Source organism: Tursiops truncatus, chromosome 19, assembly GCF_011762595.2.
Source record: "Tursiops truncatus isolate mTurTru1 chromosome 19, mTurTru1.mat.Y, whole genome shotgun sequence".
Classification (NCBI taxonomy): domain Eukaryota; kingdom Metazoa; phylum Chordata; class Mammalia; order Artiodactyla; family Delphinidae; genus Tursiops; species Tursiops truncatus.
Genome location: NC_047052.1, coordinates 54,403,501 through 54,426,723, shown reverse-complemented (window position 1 = coordinate 54,426,723; position 23,223 = coordinate 54,403,501). Strand labels below are relative to the sequence as shown.

General features: G+C 50.3%; 1 protein-coding gene across 1 annotated transcript; it reads right to left on the bottom strand.

The window, feature by feature from the left end:
* Positions 1–960: 960 nt before the first annotated feature.
* CACNG6 (calcium voltage-gated channel auxiliary subunit gamma 6) lies at positions 961–18,204 on the bottom strand. The gene is made up of 5 exons (XM_033845858.2): positions 18,063–18,204; positions 15,648–16,018; positions 10,638–10,712; positions 8,759–8,896; positions 961–1,468 (listed from the first exon to the last, which is right to left on the bottom strand). The coding sequence occupies exons 1-5, from the start codon at positions 18,083–18,085 to the stop codon at positions 1,230–1,232; spliced, it is 846 nt and encodes a 281-aa protein (XP_033701749.1). The 5' UTR covers positions 18,086–18,204; the 3' UTR covers positions 961–1,229.
* Between the last annotated feature and the right edge of the window lie 5,019 nt (positions 18,205–23,223).

Sequence of the window (23,223 nt, the reverse complement as noted above, 5' to 3'; positions counted from 1 at the left end):
ATTTCCTTTCACTTCCATATTCCTACCGACAGTGTTGTCAAGGCGATCATGGCTGTTTCTAGCAGGCACCTCAAAACACCTCCAGCTTCTACCCATTCCCTAATTCCAAAGCCACTTCTACATTTTTAGGTACTTGTTGCAGCAGAACCCCACTTGCTAGTTAGTCCCCAGGGACTAACAGGTGTATCAGCTTGCTAGGGCTGCCCTAACGGAGTACCACAGACTGGGGGACTTAAACAACAGAAATGCACTGTCTCACGGTTCTGGAGGCTGGAAGTCCAAGATCACGGTGTCTGCAGGGCTGGTTCCTTCTGGGGGCTGCAAGGGAGAATCTGTTCTAGGCACCGCTCCTTGGCTTGCAGACGGTCATCTTCTCCCTGTGTCTCTTCACCTCATCTTCCCTCTGCATGTATCAGTGTCCTAATCTCTCCATATAAGTACACCAGTCCTATTGGATTAGGGCCCATCCCAATGATCTCATTCTCACTTGGTCACATCTGCAAAGACCCTACCTGCAAATGAAGTCAATTATGAGGTCCTGGTGGTTAGGACCCCAACAAATACTTTCAGGAGGGACCCCTTCAACCCATAACAGTGTTTGTGTTCCAAACTGTTGAGTTTTCTGTCACTCTCTATGGGTTCATTGACATGTGACTTTGGGGCTGACAAGTAGCATGTGGTGGGTTTCTGGAGAGCACAAGTGACCCCTTTTCTCTACCCTGGAGTGCACAAATCACATCACAACGGACTCCAAATCAAAGTTGTTAAATTTCCAAACCTTTAATCCCAAATCAGGCCACAGTGAGGTCAGACCCAGAGATTCTCTCCTCCCCCATTCCCCTGTTTCCCTGGAGGAAGTCTCTCCCACAAGCAAATACATCCAAATCTGTGGAACAAATAGATCCAACTCCCCCCCAAGACCCCCTGACCTCACCTCCCCCCACTCCCTAGTTATCCCATCAGGTCCCCACCAGCCTTCCCTGGGGATCCTCGTTTGCAAAAATCCTCTCCCCGTCCCACTCCTAAGCAACCCAAATTCAGCCCCCGAGAAAAACATATTTACAGAGAAAAAAAGATGAGGGCGTGAGGGGCAGTTCTGTGCAAACAGCATGGGCCCCTAGAGCAGGGAGAACACAGTTTCTCTAGGACATGGGACAAAAGATTCTGAGGGGCACAATGGAGAAAGGCGAAGGGTTTGGGAGTTGCTTAGAGAAAGCACAATGGTGACCCTAGGTGGCCCTGTGCCCCCACTTGGGACAGATGGAGCCCCAGGGCCAGGGAGGCAGGGTGAGCAGGAAAAAGAAGCCACTCCCCAGGATCAGGACCAAGCCGGCCCCCACGCCACAGCCCAGAGACCAGGAGTATTCATAGGTCAGGGCCGGGGACGGGGGAGGCTCAGGGCTAACTCTCTGCAGCAAGGCTTGCACGGAGTGGCGGAACACCTCCAGGCTGACCAGAAGCAGCAGGCCTGTGGGGAGAGGAGAACAGATGTGGCCCTCAGGCCCCTGGGGTCCCCAAAGGAGGTCTGAGCCTCTCCCCCAGTATACCCCATCACATGCTCACTCAGACAAGAAACCTGGGGGACTCCCTAGTGATAGGAACAGAGTAAAGGGACAAAGTAGGTGATTATACAGTTAATCCCACTAGGGGACTGTAAGTAAAGAAAAAAAAGCATGGGAGACCCCTGTAAGTTAATGATCGCTCAAGAAAGCAGGTTCGCTTAACCACAAAACCAAGCAGGCTCGCTTAGCAACACAACCATGCAACGGAAGCCTGAGACATGCCCCCAGACAATGAAACAATGGTGAAATAAGACCCACATCCTGCCCAGAGAGGCTTGATTCCTAAGGTAACACTCCTCTGCACACATTAGAAACAAAAATATAAGGAAAAGTTGACATTATGCTGAAAGCGGAGATGATTCATCATACTCTAGTATATGTTACCACCTTTTTGCTCATTTCCATTGGGCCATGACAGTCCCAGTTTGACCACCTAGGGACAAGAAAACCCTCCCGCCTGACTTGGAGGCGGAGCTGAGGATGGAAGCTTGACGTCTACTCAAGAATGAGGAAGGAGGTGGTCTTCTCCCCCTCCCCACTCTCCTTTGATTATAAAACTGTAGCCCACTAAGTTCTCGGTGTGGCACCCTCTAGCTCACCCGCTTGTAAGGCGCACGAGCATCTTATTCTAATAAATCACTTCTTATCTATCACTTGGCCTCTCGCTGAATTCTTTCTGTGCTGAGACATAAAGAACCGGAGCTCCTCGGAGACCCCCGAGATGCATTTCTGCAGTTTCACTAGCACCTCCTCAACCACTGCTTATTAAGCACCTACCCTATAGCAGGCACAATTTTAGACGCTGGAGAGAAAGAAAGAACAAGACACAAATTCATAGAGACAGAAAGTAGAAGGTGGGTGCGGGGGGTGGGGAAGAGCAATGGGGAGTTGGTGTTTCATGGGGGCGGAGTTTTAATTGGTGAAGATGCAAAAGTTCTGGCGATGGATGGCGGTGACGGCTGCACAACTGCGTGAATGGACTTAACGCCACAGACGTGGACACTTACAAATGGTTCAAATGGTAAGTTTTATGTTAATGTGTCTTTCACCACTTAAGAAAAGAACAAAGCAAACCAAGGAATCAAGAATCGCAAAAGTCAAATTAAGACTCCATTCAGACTTGAGTCAAGAGTGATGATGGAATCTGAGTTGAAACCGTAGAAGCAGAGAGCAGAATGGTGGCTGCCGGGGACTGAGCGGAGGGGGAAAATGGGGAGGTGCTGGTCAAAGGGCACAAACTTCCAGCCTGAAGAGGAATAAATTCTGGAGATCTAACGTACAGCATGGTGACTATAGTTAATAATACTGTGTCCATAAAATTTGCTAAGAGAGTAGATCTTAAATGTTCTCAAAAAAAAAAAAAAAATGTTCTCACTGCAAAAAACAAGTTACTATGTGAGGTGATGAATGTGTTAACTTGTTTGATTGTGTTGATCACCTCATGATGTATATCAAAATATATCAAGTTGTAGGGGACTTCCCGAGCGGTCTAGTGATTCGGACTCAGCACTTTCACTGCCGTGGCCCAGGTTCAATCCCTGGTCAGGGAACTGAGATCCTGCAAGCTGTATACCTTATATACAATTGTGTATACACACATATATACACACACACACAATTTATACTTGTCAATCATAGCCCAATAAAGTTGAAAAGAAAAGAGAGTGATGGTGGATTACAAAATGAAAAGAAAATCAGTCATGTCATGCAATTTGATTGAAGAAAAAAAAAGGAACAAGACAGACCAAAGAACCCTAACATGACAGAACCTATGTTCTACTTGGAGGAGACAAATGGTACACAAATAAACCAAGGCTGGCAAAACTCAAATGTCTCCAGTAGACAATGAGAAAGTCCAAACAAGCGAGCAGGCAGGTGCGGTGGGGACCATGACAAAGCACAGCCCAAACCCGGCTCCAGCCAACTGCAGCCCGTCAGCAACGGCGGCTTCGTAGACCAGATCTTCTGAGTTTTCAAGAACAGCTAGCATTTTTTTTAAACGATCATGATTTTTACGGGAATTCACCCAACCTTTAAATATTGGCTCAGAGAAATCTGTAGACGCTGCCCGCCAAACAAAGAACATTTATGGGCCGTCGCTGGCCTGCGGGCGACCAGGTTGTAACTGCCAAAGTAAACATGTGAGAAGACGGGATAATTTCAGACAGTGATGCACGCTAGGAAGGAGATAAAAACAGAGTGGTGGGAAGGGCCGTGACATCCAGGGGTGGGGCTGGGGCTTTACATGGTGTCATCAGAAAAGCCATTGGAGCTGAGACCCAAATGGACGAAAAGAAGCCAGCCATGCACAAAACAGCAATGGCTATTCTGGGCAGAAGGAATGGCTGGTGCAAAGGCTTTGCGGTAGGGTGGAGTAGAGTGTGTTAGAGGGAAAAAAAGAAAAGTCAGTGCGGCGGAGCAAAGAGGATGGGGGAGGGGAGGGGGGTGGTGGGCAGCGGAAGTACAGAGGTGGGCGGAGTAAGATCACGTAGGACCCTCCAATGGTCATGCATGGCTCGTGCATCCTGGCTGCCTCCCCTCTCAGACCCCAGAGTCTGACTTCAACTTTGATCTCTGACCTTCCTTCCTCCCTACACTCCCAGTTTCCCCATGGTTTTGTTTTTTAACTTTTTTTAAAAAATTAATTTATTTCATTTTATTTATTTTTTATTTTTGGCTGTGTTGGGTCTTCGTTGTTGCGTGCGGGCTTTCTCTAGTTGCGGTGAGCCGGGGCTATCTTCGTTACAGTGCGCGGGCTTCTCATTGTGGTGGCTTCTCTTGTTGCGGAGCACGGGCTCTAGGCGTGCAGGCTTCGGTAGTTGTGGCACCCGGGCTTCAGTAGTTGTGGCTTGCAGGCTCAGTAGTTGTGGCTTGCAGGCTTAGTTGCTCTGAGGCATGTAGGATCTTCCCGGACCAGGGATTGAACCTGTGTCCCCTGCATTGGCAGGCGGATTCTTAACCACTGTGCCACCGGGGAAGCCCTCCCCCATGGTTTTAAGTCAGGGGCCTGGAGAATACAGCCTGGAGTCTGCGTAACATGGCTCAGTGGTCCCTTTGTGATCCTTTCTTGACCTCATGCAGGTCAGCATCAGAGCACTGGAGGTGGAAAAGCATCTGTACGAGGGAGCGACACCATCCAGTCCCCTTCATTCCACTGCTAATTCATGCATTCTCTCATTCAGTCAATAGATCTTAATTGAACTCTCATTATAAAATATATATAAAATACAAGAACAAAACTAGGGACTTCCCTGGCAGTCCAGTGGTTAAGACTCCGTGCTCCCAATGCAGGGGGCACGGGTTCGATCCCTGATCGGGGAACTAAGATCCTGCATGCCTCATAGCACGATCCAGAAAAAAAAAAAAACCTAATGAAGGGGCTGTCCTCCTGGAAATTCACCCCAAAAGGGGAGATGGACAAAAATCAGGTGAATGTATTGATGTGGGTTGAACTGCATCCCCACAAAAGTTCTCACATTGGGGTCCTGATCCCCAGGGCCTTGGAATATGACTATATTTGGAGTTAGGGTCTTTAAAGAGGTAATTCACTTAAAATGAGGTCACTAGGGTGGGCCCTGATCCAGTATGTCCGGTGCCCTTATAAGAAGAGGAGATTAGGACACAGACAAGCATGGGGAAGGACCACGTGAGGACACTGGGAGAAGACAGCCATCTACATGCCAAGGAGATTGGCCTCAGAAGAAACCGAACCTGCTGACATGTTGATCTCAGACTTCCAGCCTCCAGAACTGTGAGAAACTACATTTCTGGTGTGTAAGGCACCCTGTCTGCGGTACTTTGTTATGGCAGCCCTAGCAAACAAAGGCATACATACATGCATAATTTCAGGTAGTGATCAATTCTACGAAGAAAAATAAGGCAAGGTAGGGACACAGCAGGGAAGGGGGCTACTTTAGACAAGGTGGCCAACAATGGTCTTTCTGAGGCAGTGACATATGATCAGCGGCTGAAATGATCTGCAGAAATGAGACATAGGAAGAGCTGGCGGAAGAGCATTCCAGGCTGAGGGGACAGCAGTGCAGAATGCTCTGAGGAGGGAATGAACTTGGAGGGTCTGAGAACAGCAAAGAGGTTGATATGGACAGAACAGAGAGAACAAATGGTAAGAGGTGAAGTCTCACGTAGGAGCCAGACCACATCAGGAGCCAGACCACATAAGACCTCGGAGGCCCGTTATTCTAGAGGTAGAAATTCATCCGTGGCTTTCGATCTAGGTAGGAACCACAATACGATTTATGGTTTTAAAATGTCACTAACTCCAGGGCTTCCCTGGTGGCGCAGTGGCTGAGAGTCCGCCTGCCGATGCAGGGGACGCCGGTTCGTGACCTGGTCTGGGAAGATCCCACATGCCGCGGAGCGGCTGGGCCCGTGAGCCATGGCCGCTGAGCCTGCGCGTCCGGAGCCTGTGCTCCGCAACGGGAGAGGCCGCAACAGTGAGAGGTCCGCGTACCGCAAAAAAAAAAAAAAAAAAGTCACTAACTCCAAAACAAGAGGCAGGTAGGATTTGACCATGGGTTGTAGTTTGTGGAGCTCTGGCCTTGACACACTAGCTTTGCAACAAGAATCTAACCAAATGCTCCCACATCTCACCTCTTCCACTAGACCTTATGAATGGGTATTATTATTATTATCCCCACTTTACAGATGGGAAAATTGAAGCCTAGAAAAGAGCCATGTGGGTTTGAGCCCAGACAGGTCTACTCCAGGACTCTTCTCTTAGGCACATCACTTTACCTTCTCCCTGATCGAACCTGACTTCCCTCGAATGACCTAGAAGGGCCCACGTGACCTGGCCCCTGCCTGTTTCTTCAGCCTCCTCTCAAGCTGCCCCTCCCATCCTACAGCAGTATGGAGTAGGACTTCTTTCAGGACTTTACTTTTGTTTTATTTTTATTTTTTGGCGGTACCGCGTGGCACGCGGGATCTTAGTCACCCGGAGCAGGGACTGAACCCGAGCCTCCTGCAGGGGAAGCGCGGCGGCCTAACCACTGGAGTGCCAGGGAAGTCCCATTCAGGACTTTAAATGCACCAAATTTGTTCAAGCCTGGAGACCTTTGTGCTGCTTGGAATAACTGTCTGCTTACCCCTCCCTGAGCCCACCTTACACATCCTCATTCTCTACAGAATTCCTTACTTGAATTACACTTCTTCTGAGAAGGCTTCCCTGACCACCACCAGTCAAGTCTCTGTTGGGTCTCCCTGTTATACATTTTCGTTAGACTCTTTACTTTTCATTTATAGCATTTACCACAATTGGTAATTGTTAACATATATTAATTCATAGGAGCATTATTTATTTGCCTAATTTCTATCTCCTCCCTGGGCTGGAATTTGGGACTCCAACCCAGATCTGTTGATTCCCTGTTGATTTCTTGGTTTGTCTTTTAAACCAGTATCCTCCTTACTGTCCATGCTCCAGGCTCACTGGCGTTCTTTCAGGACTCGAAATCCACCGAGCTCTTTCTAGCTTGGTTACCCATACTTGGATGTTTTAAGTGTCATCTCCTCAGAGGGCCTTTCTCTAATTCTGCTTTAAATGAAGTGCCCTCGTTACGCATCCTCACAGAACTCTACTTTTCCTTCATAGCACTTCCTGCAGTTCGTAATTGTGGGATGATTCGTATCATTTCTCTGTCCTTAACCAGATGATAATCTCGTTAAGGGCAGACACCTTTCTAATGAATAAATGAAAGACAGGGAATGACTGAATTTCCCCCTTCGTTTAGGAAGCTCTCTAAGGCACAAAACAATAATAAGAATGTGATTACTAATAATTTCTATGCGAGTGTGCTCTTGAACATTCATATCTCCCTGTCTCCTTTATTTTTGTTTTCGTTTTGGCCGCGCGGAGCTTGTAGGATCTTAGTTCCCCAGCCGGGGACTGAACCCATGCCCTCTGCATTGAACCCATGCCCTCTGCAGTGAAAACGCAGAGTCCTGACCACTGGACCACCAGGGACCTCCCTTGACTCATCTTGCACCGAGCCCCTACCTCATCTGTTAACTAAGGTTACCATGTACCTTTGCGCAAACTTTGCCCTGCCCTATGCTCTGATCTCCATTCTGTTCATTCGTCTTCTTTTAAACTTGCCAAGTCTTTCACAGACTACATATATGCTATTCCATCACCACTATTGCCATATCAAGGGCATCACCATCATTACCACCACCACAACAAACATCACCAACATGGCCACCACTACCGTCAACTCCACAGTCTGACTGGATAATTTCTGTTCCTCCTTCGATGGTCAGCTTAAATATCACTTTCTCAGGACGTTTCTCTGACAAGCCCCCCCACCCCAGTGTGTACCCCTTATATGCTTTATCGTAACTCTCATCACAATTATAGTTGGATCATTGTATGTGTAATTGTTGGGTACTGTCTACCTCTGTCAGAATCTAGGCTCTATGAGGGCAGACACAGTGTCTGTCTTATTAATCTTATGTCTCCAGCCCTTAGCTCAGTGCCTGGAACATAGTAGGTGCTCAGTAGATACACAAAAGATAAATAAATGAAGCTTATATAGTTTATGACTTATCTATCCACCTTAGAAAACATTTGATCCAATGAGGGCTACATCTCACAAGATGCAGAATTCTTTTGGACCCCCAACTCCAAAAATGCGACAGTTCTTGCAGACTCCAGGTCCAAATCTAAAAGAGTGTTTGGAGAACCTTCAATTCCCAGCCAACAACGGCGCTTGGACCATCCTCATATTCGAGCCTACTATAGGTCTTGTGCTTCCCAGCATGCAATGGTACTTAAGAGACCTTCCTCAACCTGACAGCATACAACAGTGCATGGGGACCTCCCTCAACGTCCCAGCTGGCAACAGCACTTGGGGACCCTAGATTCCAATCTAAAGAAGTCTTTGGAGACTCCCCAGTTCCCAGTCAACAACAGAACTTAGAACTCTCCCATCTTTGAGACTTCTATAGCCTTTGAGCTTCCGCCAATTCCCAGCACACAACAGTGCTTGGAGACCCAACCTCCCAGCCTACAGCGGGGCTTGGAGACTTCCCTCGACCTCCCAGCATGCAACAGTGCTTGGAAACCCAACTTCCCAGCATGCAACAGTGCTTGGAGACCTGACCTCCCAACATGCATTGGTGTTTGGAGACCCGACCTCCCAGCATGCAATGTTCTCAGTCTGCAGGCTCTCAACCCTCACCTGAGAGGCCAAAGCAGATGGCTGCAACCCGGAGCAGGAACTCTGCCCCTTTGCTGAGCACCATGATGACACAGAGGCACCCCAGGGCCATGACTGCCATGCCTAGCACTGCTATCACCGCAGCTGCCATATTTACCTCTGTGAGGAGGGGAAGGGGAAGTAGAGAATACAGGATGTAGGGAGTAGAGAGAACTCCCATATAGGGACCCAGAAGATCCAGGACTAGAGAAGAATTTTCAAGTAGAAGATCATCCAGTTCAATGTTTTACTTATACTGTTGAAGGAAGAACTAAGATTCAGAAAGGGTCAGTTAATTGCTTAAGGTCACAGAGCAAAGAAAGGACACAGCCAGGATTAGAAGGAGATGGGAACTACCAAGTATTACTTACGATCTGGTCACCATTTGTTTTCCGGTGAGGAAACTGAGGCAGTGGGGTGTGTGGGAGACAACAGAGAAGGTGGTACATTACAGCGGAACGATCCAAGTCAGAACTCTCCCCACCTACTTCCTGGCTGGAAGATTCTGGTAGAGTCACTGAACCTCTCTGAACCTCAGTTTCCTCCTCCGGAAAATCAAGATCAAAATCTCTACGTGACTGCTGTGAGGATTAGAAATCACATATGTAATGTCCCCAGTGCACCACCGGGCACACAGCACTTGTTCCATATGTGTGCCCTGTGATTATTTTGCTATCCTAGGGGAGCACAGCGACTTGCCCAAGCTCGCTTAGCACCAAGGTAAGAAAGAAAGGAGTACAGAGGGTAAGCAGGTCCTCCATGAAGAGTCCTCCACTGTTTATGAAGGACCTACTATGTGCCAGGCACCATACTGCATGTTTTAGCTGCATCATTTCATTAACTCCTTACAAAGACCAGATAAGGTTCATGACATACCACAGTTCTTTTACTAGTGGGAATATTGACATACTGACCGCAATTCCTTTACTGGTGGGGATACTGACATACTGGGGTGATGGAGAGACCGTGGTTAGAGTAGAAAGGGTAAAGCCTTAAAAGTTTTATTGTCCAGAATGGTAGACACTAGCCACGGAGGGTCTTTTAATTTTAAATGGATTTAAATTGAACAAAATTTAAAACTCAGTGTCTTAGTTGCACCGGCCACGTGTGGCCAGTGGCTACCATACAGGTCAGTGCAGATACAGAACATTCCCAATCTCATGGAATATTTTATTGAAGAGCACTGCTTTACATTTGGAATTATTTGGGTTCGAATCCTGCCTCTGCCTCTGCCACTTCCTGGGGAAATAAATTAAACCATTTATGGACTTGTGTTTTCTCATCTGGAAGATTCAGATAGAGCCCCTGCCCTGCAGGGTCATGGCAAGGACTGGAACTCTTATAAATGAAACACCCAGCGCTGTGTTTAGCATGTGGGAGATGCACACTTGTGAGATGTTAATGTACTATCCACAGAGAGGGGCTGGGACTTGCCCAAAGTAACACGGCATGTGGCAAAAGCAGAGCTGAGGGGGGAATGTTGGACACAGGGCTCTGGAGAACCACCTCTCCCCAAAGATGAGACCTCGCCGGGATTTAGGAGCTTGTGCTCATCCTGCGGCAAAGCAGAGAAGAGTACAATGCTATCAAGAAGCCCCCTGGGATTAACGGATACAAACTACTCTACATGAAATAGATAAGCAACAAGGAATTACTGTATAGCGCAGGGAATTACAATCAATACCTTTTAATAAACTATAAGGGAATATAATCTGAAAAACATAACAATCACTTTGCTGTACACCTGAAACTAACACAATATTGGAAATAACTATACTTCAATTTACAAAAAAGAAAAAGAAAGAAAAGGAATCCTTTAGCGTGGTCAGCATATCCCCTCCACCGGGCAAAAAGTTCTTACCTTTCTTTGTGGTTCTCTGGAAGATGTGAGCATCCTCTCCCGTGGTGAAGAATTTAAAATAAGTGCAGTTTGCTTCTGTGGCAGCAGGAGAGAGAAAAAGAGAGGTAATGACACGGAGGTCCCTAGTGTAAGCTCAGGGCTGGGCATTTAACATAGCTCACAATAACCTAGAAATATGAAATTAACATCCCTGATAGAGAGAACTCATGCTCAGAGAAGTGAAACCACCTGCTATCACAGGAGCTGGGATTCCAATCCAGAGCTTTGAGGTCCAGATCTGCGGCCTTGAGTGGGCTATTGACCTCTCTGAGCTTCCAATTCTTCCTGTATAAAGTGAGTTAATAGTCTGTTTCCTGGCTCTGTCATATGAGTTTGTGTAGGGTCCAGTGAGAATAGAAATGAATGGACTTCCCTGGTGGCGCAGTGGTTGAGAGTCTGCCCGCCGAGTCAGGGGACACGGGTTCGTGCCCTGGTCCGGGAGGATCCCACAGGCCACGGAGCGGCTGGGCCCATGGCCACTGAGCCTGCGCGTCCGGAACCTGTGCTCCGCGACGGGAGAGGCCACAAAATTAAAAAAAAGAAAGAAATGGATAATCACTTTATTTAACAAAGCACCCCAAGATCCAGGCAGAAGACTCAGAAGAGATTCTTTTTTTTTTTTTTTTTTTTTGGTACGCAGGCCTCTCACTGCTGTGGCCTCTCCCGTCGCGGAGCACAGGTTCCGGACGCGCAGGCTCAGCGGCCATGGCTCACGGGCCCAGCCGCTCCGCGGCATGTGGGATCTTCCCGGACCGGGGCACGAACCTGTGTCCCCTGCATCGGCAGGTGTACTCCCAACCACTGCGCCACCAGGGAAGCCCTCAGAAGAGATTCTTATCTCAGAAAGGATTCATGTCTAGACTACACAAAGAACTCTTCCAGATCAGCAAGAGAAGAGAGATAACCCAACTGAAAACTGGGCAAAGGATATGAATAGTCAATTCATAGAAGAGGAAGCGTGGATTACTCACAAGTACATGAAGAGATGCTCCACCTCAGCAGGGATCACAGAAATGCAACTTACATCAGCAGGACATGGCACTTTAGATCAGTTAGATGGGCAAATATTCAAAGGATAATATCAAGCATTGGAAGGATAAGAGGAAACAGCTGGGGGTGTAAATGGGTACTAGCCTTTTTGGAAAGCACTCTGACATACTTTATGAAGTGAAAGATGTTTATCCCTATAACCCAACAGTTTCACTTCTGGGTATACATTCAGAAAAAAACCACGTGCAGGAACATATATGGGTTGCATCATGTTCATTGCTACACTGTTTATAATAATAAGGAGGCGGGGGGACGTCCCTGGGGGTCCAGTGGTTAGGACCCTGCGCTTCCACTGCAGTGGGCTTGGGCTCGATCCCTGGTCCGGGAACTAAGATCCCGAATGCCACACGGCACAGCCAAAAAGAAAGAAATAAATAAACAGGGAGTTGGAATCAACCTAGGTGCCCATCGCTATTGGAATAGACAAGTAAATGTGATGGGCAAGTCTCTGCAGCACCTAGTAGCCACAAACTAGACTGACAGAAAGCAGCACGGGAAGATCTGAGAAACAGTGTTGAGGAAAAACATCAAAAATAGGAAAAAATCTATAGCACGATATCATTTATGGAAATTAAAATACATACATATATTAAAAACACTATTTTTCTAGGTTAAAATACATATCCATGGATGCATATCAAATGCATTAAAGAGATGAGTTAGGAAAGAATGGAAAAAAGAATAAGAATGTAAAATAAAGCACATGAAGGATCTTGCAAAGGCTGGGAATGATTTTGTGGCATAAACTGAAAAGGATGATTCATCCAAATTTGTGTACTTGAAGTTCAAGAAAGCCCACGCTTAAAAAAAAAAAAAAAAAAAAAAGGTGCTTTCTAAATTGCATTTTAAGACCAGAACTTCCACAGAATTCACCTACTCCAACTTTCTCATTCCACAGATGGGGAAACTGAGGAGAGAACAGAGGGAAAGGGAGGAGAGAGGTCGAGAATAAGAGGGGTATTAAGAAATAGGAGACAGGTCAGGTGGTCTGGGGAAGTGGAAAGGAACGTTCCGAATTGAAGGGGGATGCTGAGGGATAAGGGATAAACTCCAGAGACAGGTGAGGTGGTGTGGGACACTCCACCTGGTACTGTCAAGGAAAGAAAAGGGCATGAGATGTCCCGGCAGGAGCAGTGGGAAATGTGAGTCCTGACCCCGCAGCAGCAGAAAGTAAAGGATGCTTTTGTGCAGCAGAACAAACGGCGAGGATGCTATCTATCTGCCACAAGTCGGTGGGGGGAAAGCGGTCTTCCTCTACAAGGGAAATGGGAAGTCTCAACTAGAGAATAAGAAGGTGTGATACATCTTTCTGAGAGAGTATGGGGTGTCTGGCATCCCATTTTGGCTACTAATGATTTAGGGCATCTTGTCTCTGATCCCAGAGGATATGGCATATCCCATTTGGAAAAGAGGAGGATATGGGTCACCCCCCTTTGGGATGTCCTTTGATGGGCCATGGGATGTGTGGGATATTTCTGAAATCTTGCCATTTGGGAGATGTCCTCTGAAGGGTCAGGATTGTGGGATGATGGTGATGGTCCTTTAAGGAGGCTGAAGCTCTTTCTGACCATTAGGGAGACATCAAGGGACGTGAGGGACCCCATATCATGCAGTCAGGTGGGGCGGGACAGCCCCCCCAGTGCAGTGAGAACCTTTGGGACATATTTAGGGACTAGTGAGATGCAATACAGTGTCGCTGTTAAGAACAGAGATGACCAGGAACCCTCCTACACTGTTGGTGGGAATGTAAATTGGTGCAGCCACTACGAAGAACAGTATGGAGGTTCCTTAAAAAACTAAAAATAGAACTACCATATGACCCAGTCATCCCACTCCTGGGCATATATCCAGAGAAAACCATAATTCAAAAAGATACATGCACCCCAATGTTCGTTGCAGCACTGTTTACAATCGTCAGGACACGAAAGCAACCTAAATGTCTGTCAACAGAGGAATGGATAAAGAAGATGTGGTACATATATACAGTGGAATATTACTCAGCCATAAAAAAGAACAAAATAATGCCATTTGCAGCAACATGGATGGACCTAGAGACTGCCATACTGAGTGAAATAAGTCAAACACAGAAAGACAAATATCATATGATATAGCTTATATGTGGAATCTAAAAAAAGGGTACAAATGAACTTATTTACAAAACAGAAGTAGAGTCACAGATGTAGAAAAATAACTTATGGTAACCAGGGGATGGGGGGTAGGGATAAACTGGGATATACACACTACTATATATAAGACAAATAAATAATAAGAACCTACTGTATAGCACAGGGAACTCTACTCAATACTCTGTAATGGCCTATATGGGAAAAGAATCTAAAAAAAGTGGATATATGTATATGTATAACTGGTTCACTTTGCTGTACACCTGAAACTAACACAACATTGTAAATCAACTATACTCCAATACATTTTTAAAAATTTTTTAAATTTAAAAGAAAAAGAAAGAACAGAGATGACCAGGGTCCAAACCCCATGTGACTAGCCTGGGTGCATGGACTGTGACATTTGTATTTCTTGCTCCTCATTTTGGGGACGATAATAACTACTCATAGGGTTGCTATGAGGATTGATGAGTTCATGCAAGTGAAATACTTAGAACAGAGCCGGGCACTACCTTAGCATCTAATATTTTTTATTGCCAGAGTATCCCACTTGTCAAAAATTGGGGAACTTCCTGCTTGAGGCTCTGAGGGGTGCGAATTAGCCGGTCTGCACGCTGACTGGGTGGTACCTCAGATAACAAGGGTGCTTTGCATCCCACTTTGCTATCAAAGGCTTGCAACATCCTTATTTGGACCCTAGGGATGTAACAGATCACATCTGGAAAAGCGAAGGAGGAGGGAAATCCCATCTGGAGCCCAGAGGGGTAGATCTTCTTTGAGGGGTACTGAGATTATAGGACATCCTTTGGAGAGGAAAGAGTGTTGCAGATGCCATACGGGTGACCAAGCATGCGACATCCTAAATGGGCTCTGAGTCAGATAGTTTCCTTGGGTCAGTAGAGGGAGTGAGATCCCATTCCTGTCCCCTAGGCATATAGGATGTCTCTCTGGTATAAGTTTAGGGCATGGCGTGGCCTGTCTGGGAGAGTGAGAGGTACGGGATAGCTCTCTGGCATGGGTAGGGGTGAAACAGCCACTCTGTAGGGAAGTGACGGGTGTCGGGGTGCCTGGAAGAGAAAATGAGAAGGGCTGGAGTGTCCAGTTGGGGAATTTGAGGTGAAATGGGTAGGAAAGGAAGCCGATTTTCCAGGAAGAACAAGGTCTGCCCTGGGATGTTGGGAGGTCTTTGGTGAGAGCTGTTTGGTGGAATCGGCAGGAGGGAACAGCGTACTCTGGGGTGGGCATCAAGGTGGTCTTTCTCCCCAGGGCCCACAGGATGGGGGTACAGGCTGTCTCAGGGGCACGAGCGTTTCTGGGAGACAAAGGCTGTCTGAGGGCACCGGCTGCGTACGGAGTCATCGGCTGGGTCTGGGGGCACAGGCTGTGTGCAGAGGCACAAGGCTTCTCTAGGAACATGGGCTTGCTGGGGGTACAGGCTGGTCTGGGGACACAGAAATGTCTGGGATCACACGCTGTGCTGGGAGCATAGGAGCTCTGGAGGTCACAGGGCAGTCTGAGGGCACTGGCTGGTCTAGGAGCACAGACGGGTTTCGGGGAACAGGCTGCTCTGGGGGCAGAGGCTGGTCTAGAGCTACAGACTGGCCTGGGGGTGCAGGCTAGTTTGGGGGTACAGACTCCCTCTCTGCACAGTTTGTGCCTGGGGCAGAGGCTGTCCCCGGAGCACAGGTTGATGTGGGTAGGGGCGCATCTGAGGGTGCAAGCTCTCTCTCCTCGGGGCTCGGGCACGGGTTTCTCAGACACGGGATACAAGCCCTGCGCGGGGGCGGCGGCCTCTCACCTCCGGGCAGCTCCGCTGGGCCGCAGGTGTCTCTGCCGGCGGGCACGTCCGCCTGCCACAGTCGCTTGGTGCACATCTTCCAGAGCCCCAGGTGGGCAGCATCACAGACGGCACTGCCGTTGTCCCTGTAGGTGTTGAGTTCCACCCAGAACTCGGTGCCCACGGCCAGCACTGCCAGCGTGGCACCCACGGAGGTCAGCAGCAGTGCCAGCTTAATCTTCCCCTCGTGCTCAGGGGTCATCCTGGCCTTGCGCGCCCCGTGAGCTCGCCGCCGGCGGTCCTCCTCGTGCATGAAGAAGTTGGACCACATCATCATCCTCGTCGCGGGCGATAGGGCCCAGGTGCGAAAGAGGCAGAGCTGAGGCGGGCTCCTGAGGGGTGGGAGTGGGGAGGGAAGCGCCTGGGGTCTTGAAGCAGGTGAGGGGCTCAGTTTCCACTGGTCTGTGAAATGGGAAGATCTGAATCCTCCCTGGAACCTCAAATGAGGAAATCGAGGTCACTTCTGGGACCTAGATCCTCTGCTGGGAACCCTCTGAGGTTCAGAGAAGAGCCTGGGGTACCCACAGAAGCTCAGCAAAGAAGATGAGACTAGAGATGAAGCTAGGTTCCCCCAGCCTCACGGCTAGAACCTGGGCACCCAGGAGGGGAGCCTGAGAGCTCCAGAAGCAGGAGAACTGAGTGTCAGCTGAAGCTCTGAGGGGCTGCTCTGGGGTCCCCACTGGAGGGAATCACCAAAGGGAAGCTGTGTTTCCTTGGGGGGAGGGAATCCGAGCTTCCCACTAGGGCTCAAAGTTTAGGATACACAGGAAGGGGAGCTGAGGTCCTCTCTGTGTTTGAGAGGAGATGCTTCCTGGCTTCTTTGGGGCTCAGAGTCTGGTGAAGGAGAAGTTGGGTCTGCCCTGGGGTTCAGAAGAGGAAAAATTGGGGTGCAGGGAGTTCAGAAGGGGAGGTCAGAATTACTTCGGAGTCTCAGAGAGGCAGTAGGATTCCCCCAACTTTCACAGGGGGGACCAGCAGAGTCCTGGCTGGGGTTCAGAGACAGGAGGCTGGGGACCTGCTGGAATTCAGGAAGAGGGGAGGGGGGTCTCCCTGGCCATTCAGAGAAAAGACCAGAGAAGGTCTGCCCTAGGGGCTGAGAGAAAGGGGCTGAGGGACACCCCCAAGGCTCAGGAGGGGGACCGGGGGTCCCTGCTGGGGCTCAGATGAAGGTGCTGTGGTCCGCAATGCGGCTCAGGAAATGGGGACCAAGTCCCCTCACGCGGCTCAAAGGACAACTGGGACCCGGAAGGGACTCGGTGTCCCTTTGGGATCACTCGGCTCCCCTCCCCCGGGCTCCCAGGGCCGGCCGGGTCGGGACGGCTCCAGGCTCAGCTCCAGGCCAGGCGCCTCCCTCAGGCCTCCCACCCCCGTCTCCTGGGTAGGGACCCCTCTCGCTCTCCTGCCTCTGCGCGGCGCCGACCCCAGCTCCGCGATGCCTCCGAGCCGTCGGTTCTGCACGCCACTGCCCGCTCCGCCCGCCGGCCCGGCAGCTCCGCTCACTCCCAGCCTCGCCCCCATCCGCCCACCCCCTTCACCATCGCCGGCTATTTCGGGCTCGACCCGTAAATAACACCCGCACCTGTTGCCGCCGCCTGTTGCCATAGGGATCCCGGGTATTTTAAGGGAACGAGGGGCAGGGAGAAGGACGTCTGCCCTGGGAGGAGGGGCTGGGGGCCAGGTCCTGACCCGCTGGAGACCGAAAGGACTTTTACTTCCTTAAGGGGCAAGGGCGGGAGCTGAGGGTCCCATCTCCCAGCTGGCGGGAGAGGGGGCAGGGCGGGGAACCAGGAGTTTTGGTCCGGAGCAGGCCTGGCTGGGAACCCGAACTGCTCGGTCCAGGGGAAGAGGGGCGGGGAGGCAGGACTCCTGGGTATGAGGGAGGAGAAAGCTGGGGCCGGGGGTCTTGGGTCCCTGAAAGAGAAGAAACTGGGGACTTTAACTCGTGAGACGGGAGGGAGGGGGCTGGAGGCCTGGACCCCTGGGTCTGAGGGGGGAGGGGCTGGGGGCCTGGACCCCTGGGTCTGAGGGAGGAGGTGCTGGGGGCCTGGACGCCTAGTCTGAGGAGGAGAAGACTGGGGCCCAAATCCCTTGCATCTTGAAGGATGGTAAGGGAGAGTCCCGGGCTGGGGTCCTCAGCTCCCCAGGAGGTGGAAAGGGCAGGCCTCAGGGAGAAGCTGGTGTCAGGGGCGTGGGAACCAGAGCCACAGTCCTCTTCATCGAGTTTATTAGACGGGGCACCCCCGGGGGACCTTCCATGCAGTTTCAGCTCCCCCAGGGACAGGGACGGGGACAGCCGTGTGGAATGGCAGCAGGGCCTGATCTTTACCCCTTCACTCCCTCCCGCAGCCCCTCTGCGATGGCCCAGGGGGGACCCACCTTTCACCAACTCCTCTGCCCATGGTTGACGGCTCCAGCCGGCCCGGTGCATCCTAACCTTCTCTGTCCACCGGGCGCCCTGTGCTGCTTCCGTTGGAGCGTGCATGGCCCTGGGATGTGATTGCGATTGTGTACAGCTGTGTCTGGCTCTCCCATAAGCCTCTGGCAGGGCTCGGGTGCAAGAGAACCATCTCATTGGCCTCAGCACCACCCAGCCCAAAATGTTACACAGGAGGCCTTAGGAAGTGTGCATGGGTGATCTGCGTGAATGAACGAATGAGCAAATGGATGGACGGATGAAGGGAGATGGTGACACACAGACATCGCCTCCCGAGCTAGGGAAGGGCCCCCCTTCAGAGCACACCTCCCTCTGCACTCCGATTGGCCGCGCTGCCTGTCTTCAGATCTGAGTTCCCAGCTCTGAGATTGCAAGGCCTGGTGCCTGGAAGGCCTCAGGGACTGTTTCTTAAATGAATGAGTGACACCTGTTCTTTCCTTCACCTCACCGGGTATTCCCAGGCCTTGGCAGGACTCAGAGGGGAATCAGAGAAAGTGCCTGGTGCTGGCAGCAACGTGAGATGGGAGTTGGGCTGGGTGACATCCACCAGCGTCTCCATTCTGAGAAATCAGACACCTTCCTGCAGTGCCTCTGCCCTGCCTCCTGAATCCATCTTCCCCTCCCGGCCCTGGGCCTCCCCATCCTTCTCAATCTTGCCTGCTGTAATGGCTCTCTCCTTTCGGGAGTTATTTTTCTTTCTTGCATCTCCCTGTCTGCCAGCCTTCCTTTCTCTCCTTTCACAGAAAGGGTATGAACTTTCTTTGGTGGCAAAGTTCTTGTCACTTTCATACCAAAAGGATGGCTTGGCCTCCCTTTCCCTCCACCTCCCCTCCCACAATCTCTGCCTTCCACTCACTCAGGCAAAACTCCAGTCCCTACCACTGCACGGCGATGACCTCGAGTCAGGGTCATGTTATCTTTGCTCCACGGATCCTTTTCTGGTTCTCAGCACTGGTCTCTGCCTACTTCATGGTCACTCCTTGCCCCCTCAACTACATCTTCCTCCCCGCCCCCCACCAGGCAGATGGCCCCGAGTCTCTGGCCGGGTTCTTTCTCTGTCATCCACACTCATCTCCTAGGTCACCTCATCCAGTCCTGAGGCTTTAAATACGCTGTCTCCTATATGCGGACATTTCCAAAACTTATATTTCCAAGCATGACCTCTCCCCCAGGCTCCAGTCTCACATATCCAACTGGCTACCTGATACCCCAGCTTGGATTTCTCACAGGCCTCTCTTAACTTGTCATGGCCCGAGGAGGATGCTTGACCCCTCCCACCTGATCCCTTCCCCCAGTGACCCCTTTCCAGGCAACACATAGCAGCACCACCCAACTTCACACAGTTAAAAGAGTTTTTCTCTTCTCTCTCCTCGGTTTTTCTTTCCCTCCTCTGTTACATCCAGTTCGCCACCACCATGGGCTTTGCCTCCAAAATCCCATTTCCTGTTCTTCCATTTTTCTCCACCCTCACCAGTTCCACATTGGTCCAGGCCACCATCAGCCTCAACTAGCCAAGGACGACAGCCTCTTAATTCCTTATTTCCACCTTCACTCCTAAATCTATTCTCAGCACAGCGACGCGGTTCTGTTATTTTGTTTTGTTTTTATAAATGAAAACAGGAGCATGTCATTCCTATGCCCATCCCACGGGGTCTAGAATAAAATTCCGATTTCTTCCCAGGGCTACAAGCCCCCGCATGACAGGCCCCCGGCGCACGCTTCTGACCTCACCCCAATTTTCTCATCCTTGTTCATCTGCTCGCCATGGGGCCTCCTCAAAAATCGGCGACTCCTCAGGGCTTTTGTGCCGTCTCTGCTTGGCCAGAACGCTTGTCGCGTGCCTTTACTTCTCACAACCCACAGCTGTTACTGCTGCAGTGGGTTCTTCCTCAGGCTCCTCCCCTAAAGTCGCCACATCCTGCTTTGCTTTCCCCCCACCCCATCCCCACCTGTGCTGTGTGGCTTGCGGGATCTCAGTTCCCCCCACCAGGGATTGAACCTGGCCATGGCAGGGAAAGCCCGGAATCCTAACCACCAGGCTACCAGGGAACTCTCTTTCCTGCTTCATTTGAAAAACACTTCTCTGCAACTGAAATTCTTATATATATTGTTTATTGTGTCTCTCCTGTGAGTTCCAGGAGAGCAAAACCTTGGCTATCTGTTCCATACCACATTCCTTGCACCTAGACTGGTCTAGAACAGGTTGGGACTCAATGACTTTATTGAATAAAGAAAACAAACAAAAGAAATAGATGGAGCCTATACCCTGTGCGTGCTTCTGAGTCTCCACATTTCTTTCTGGGCACATCTCTGCGTTTTTCTCTGCAGCTTTACCCCGCCATTGCTGTGTATATATATATATATTTGCATCTCTGAGACTTCTCTGTTTTTTTTTTTTTTTTTTTTTTTTTTTTTTTTTTTTGCAGTACGCGGGCCTCTCACTGCTGTGGCCTCTCCCATTGGCTCCGGACGCGCAGGCTCAGCGGCCATGGCTCACGGGCCCAGCCGCTCCGCGGCATGTGGGATCTTCCCGGACCGGGGCACGAACCCGTGTCCCCTGCATCGGCAGGCGGACTCTCAACCACTGCGCCACCAGGGAAGCCCGACTTCTCTGTTTTGACTTGTGTATCTTGGTGGCAATCTCTCTCCTGTCCGTTTTCCTTTCCTTTCTGGATCACCTTTCTGTGTCTTTGACCTTTTCCTTTGTCCCTGTGACTCACCTAGTTTTGGTCTCTGTTGCCCTCATCCTTCCTCCCCCACCTTCCCTCCTTCCCACCGCTCTCCCTTCTGCCCATCCTCCACCTCTTTCTTGCTTTATGTTTGGCCTTTGGACTCTAGAATCCACTACCCCCTAGCCAGCTCTGCACCCGTCTTCCACCAAATTTGTCTCTCCCTGTTCTTCCCTCCGTTTATCATCCCTACACTAAGTTCCCCTCTGTCCCGCTAGTTGTATTCCTTTCCCTCTGTTTCCCAGCATCTCTTTCCAACATTGCCCCCATGGAATCCCTCCCCGGTCCCCTGCCCTCCAGTCTTCTAGTCCATCACAAGACCTGGCAGATGGGGGACCTCGGGAAATCTTCGCTGAGCAAATGAAGGGAAACCCACTGAGCACTGTCCCTTCTGTGTCCTCAGTGACCTTCAAATCCATTCCCCCCATCCCTCTACCCCCAGAGCCCTTTCCCAGCTCAGCTGCCACCCTCTCTCATCTATCCCACAGCACTGGCCTCCTGTCTAGCCCTTTCCCACATCCCAGGTGCCTCCTTCTGACACCCATGTCTAATACTGCCCTTCACCTGCTCCAAGCTCTCCCGTGTCTCCTGCTACCCTTAGAATAAAGTCCAAACTCCTCAGCCGGGAACCCTAGCATCCTTAGACTCTGTCTTCTAGCTGCTTCTCTGGTCTTATCTCCCCAAAGGATGAGCCCTGTCCCCAATACATCATGCTCTTATATCCCCCCCAAGCTGACTCGAGTTGTTTTTTTCCCATGAAAGCTTTCCTCACCCCCTTCATCACTCATCCTTTTGAAACCCAGCCTGGGTCTAATGTTCTCCAGGAAGTTTCCCCAAGTACTACCCACTCTTGTCAGTTGGTCACTCTGTCTCTTCTTCTCTGGTCAAGCTGCCTAGCCTGGTCCCTGTTACAGCACCGATCGCCCTGCCTGGAGTTCGGTTTTTGACTCCTTGAGAGCACCAGTGGGGATCCTGATACTAATACACTGCCTGGTACATTAGCAGATGCTCAAAAACGTTAAGGAGTGAATGGCTGAATTAATGGATGAGTGAAACATGAATCTCTAAGTCCTAGTGTTTCTCCTGCACACCAGACACCATGCCTGTGCTTCAGTATTTGTGTGATTATCTGCTCCCTCCCACGAGTGAGAGTTTGAAGGGCCAGTGCCTGTGTCTGATGCTGTATTTCAGCATGTCTCTGCCTCTCACTCTCATCTCTGAGTTCCTTCCTCCCTTTCTGTACCATTCATGTTATGATCCTGTTTAAAGCCATTCCATGTCTCCCCACTGCCCTCAAATTAAATCTAAACTCTTGACCTGACCTACAAGTCCCTGGGCAGTCTGGCCCTGCCTTCGTCTCCAGCCTCATCTTGTTCCATCTGCATGTGGCTCACTAGTACATGTTAGCCTTCTCTGGAAGCTCTTCCTGCCCCAGGGCCTTTGCATATGCTGTTCTCTGGCTAAGACACTTCCCTCCAGCTTCACCTGGCTGGCTTCTTGTCATCCTTTTGTGTTAGCTAAAATATCCCTTCCTTTTAAACTGGGCTAAGCCTCCCTGAAGGAGCATTTTGGATTTCTCCTTTGCCCTAACTGTAACTTACTGTGGTGTATACATTTCTTGGATTAATGTCTGTCTCATGCACAAGATGTAAACTCTATGAGGATGTTGGGGACCCTATCTGACTTCCCTCCTTCTGTAGGCTCAGCATTTGGCACAATGCCTGGCACTTAAGTACACAAATAAATTGCTGGTAATGAATGATCAAGTCTGTCTCTGGGACTGTTTACGTTCCCTCCCCAGCGCCATGCTGGTACATAGCAGGTGCTTTTAAAGCCCTTGTGGAAGGATGAGTGAAGAAGTGAACGAATGCCCACGTCTGTCCCTTGTCACTTTGCCTTTCTGCATCCCTCTTTTATCTTTCTGTCTCTTTACAAAGAGCATATATATAGTCTGCAGGTATAACTATATAGTCGTGTGTTATGGGTCCCTCTCCAGGAGTTGGGCTGGGCTGGGAGTCCCTCCTCCGTGCCCCGCCCCCACATGCACACAGCAAAACATTAAAAAGAAAACATCTCAAAACTGCAGAAAACACCACAGCCCTCCCCCTCCCCCCCACAAAAAATAAATAAAACACGACGCTCCCTCCCAACGGCCCCCTCCCTTCCCTTCCCCCTCCCTCAGGGTCCCTGATTCGGAGGGTGGCGGGCGCTCCCCCACGCCCGAGAGGTGGGGAGGGGCGCGGGGGAGCACCAAGCAGTCTCCAGCGCGCTCACGGGGAAGGAGGGGGGCACCCCCGACCCCCGGCAGCCTCGTTGCACGCGCGCCCGCGCACGCGCCCCGGACACGCCCCCCTCGGCGCCCCCCGTCGCGCCC

What these genes read in the sequence shown, in the direction of transcription:
- CACNG6 (XM_033845858.2), bottom strand. Translation starts at nt 18,085, where the DNA reads ATGGGCAGAGGAGTTGGTGAAAG. An exon ending in GGCAGAGGAGTTGGTGAAAG is followed by an intron (nt 16,019 to 18,062) that starts GTGGGTCCCCCC and finishes CCCACCCCTCAG; the next exon opens with GAGCCCGCCTCAGCTCTGCC. An exon ending in CCCAGCGGAGCTGCCCGGAG is followed by an intron (nt 10,713 to 15,647) that starts GTGAGAGGCCGC and finishes CTGCTGCCACAG; the next exon opens with AAGCAAACTGCACTTATTTT.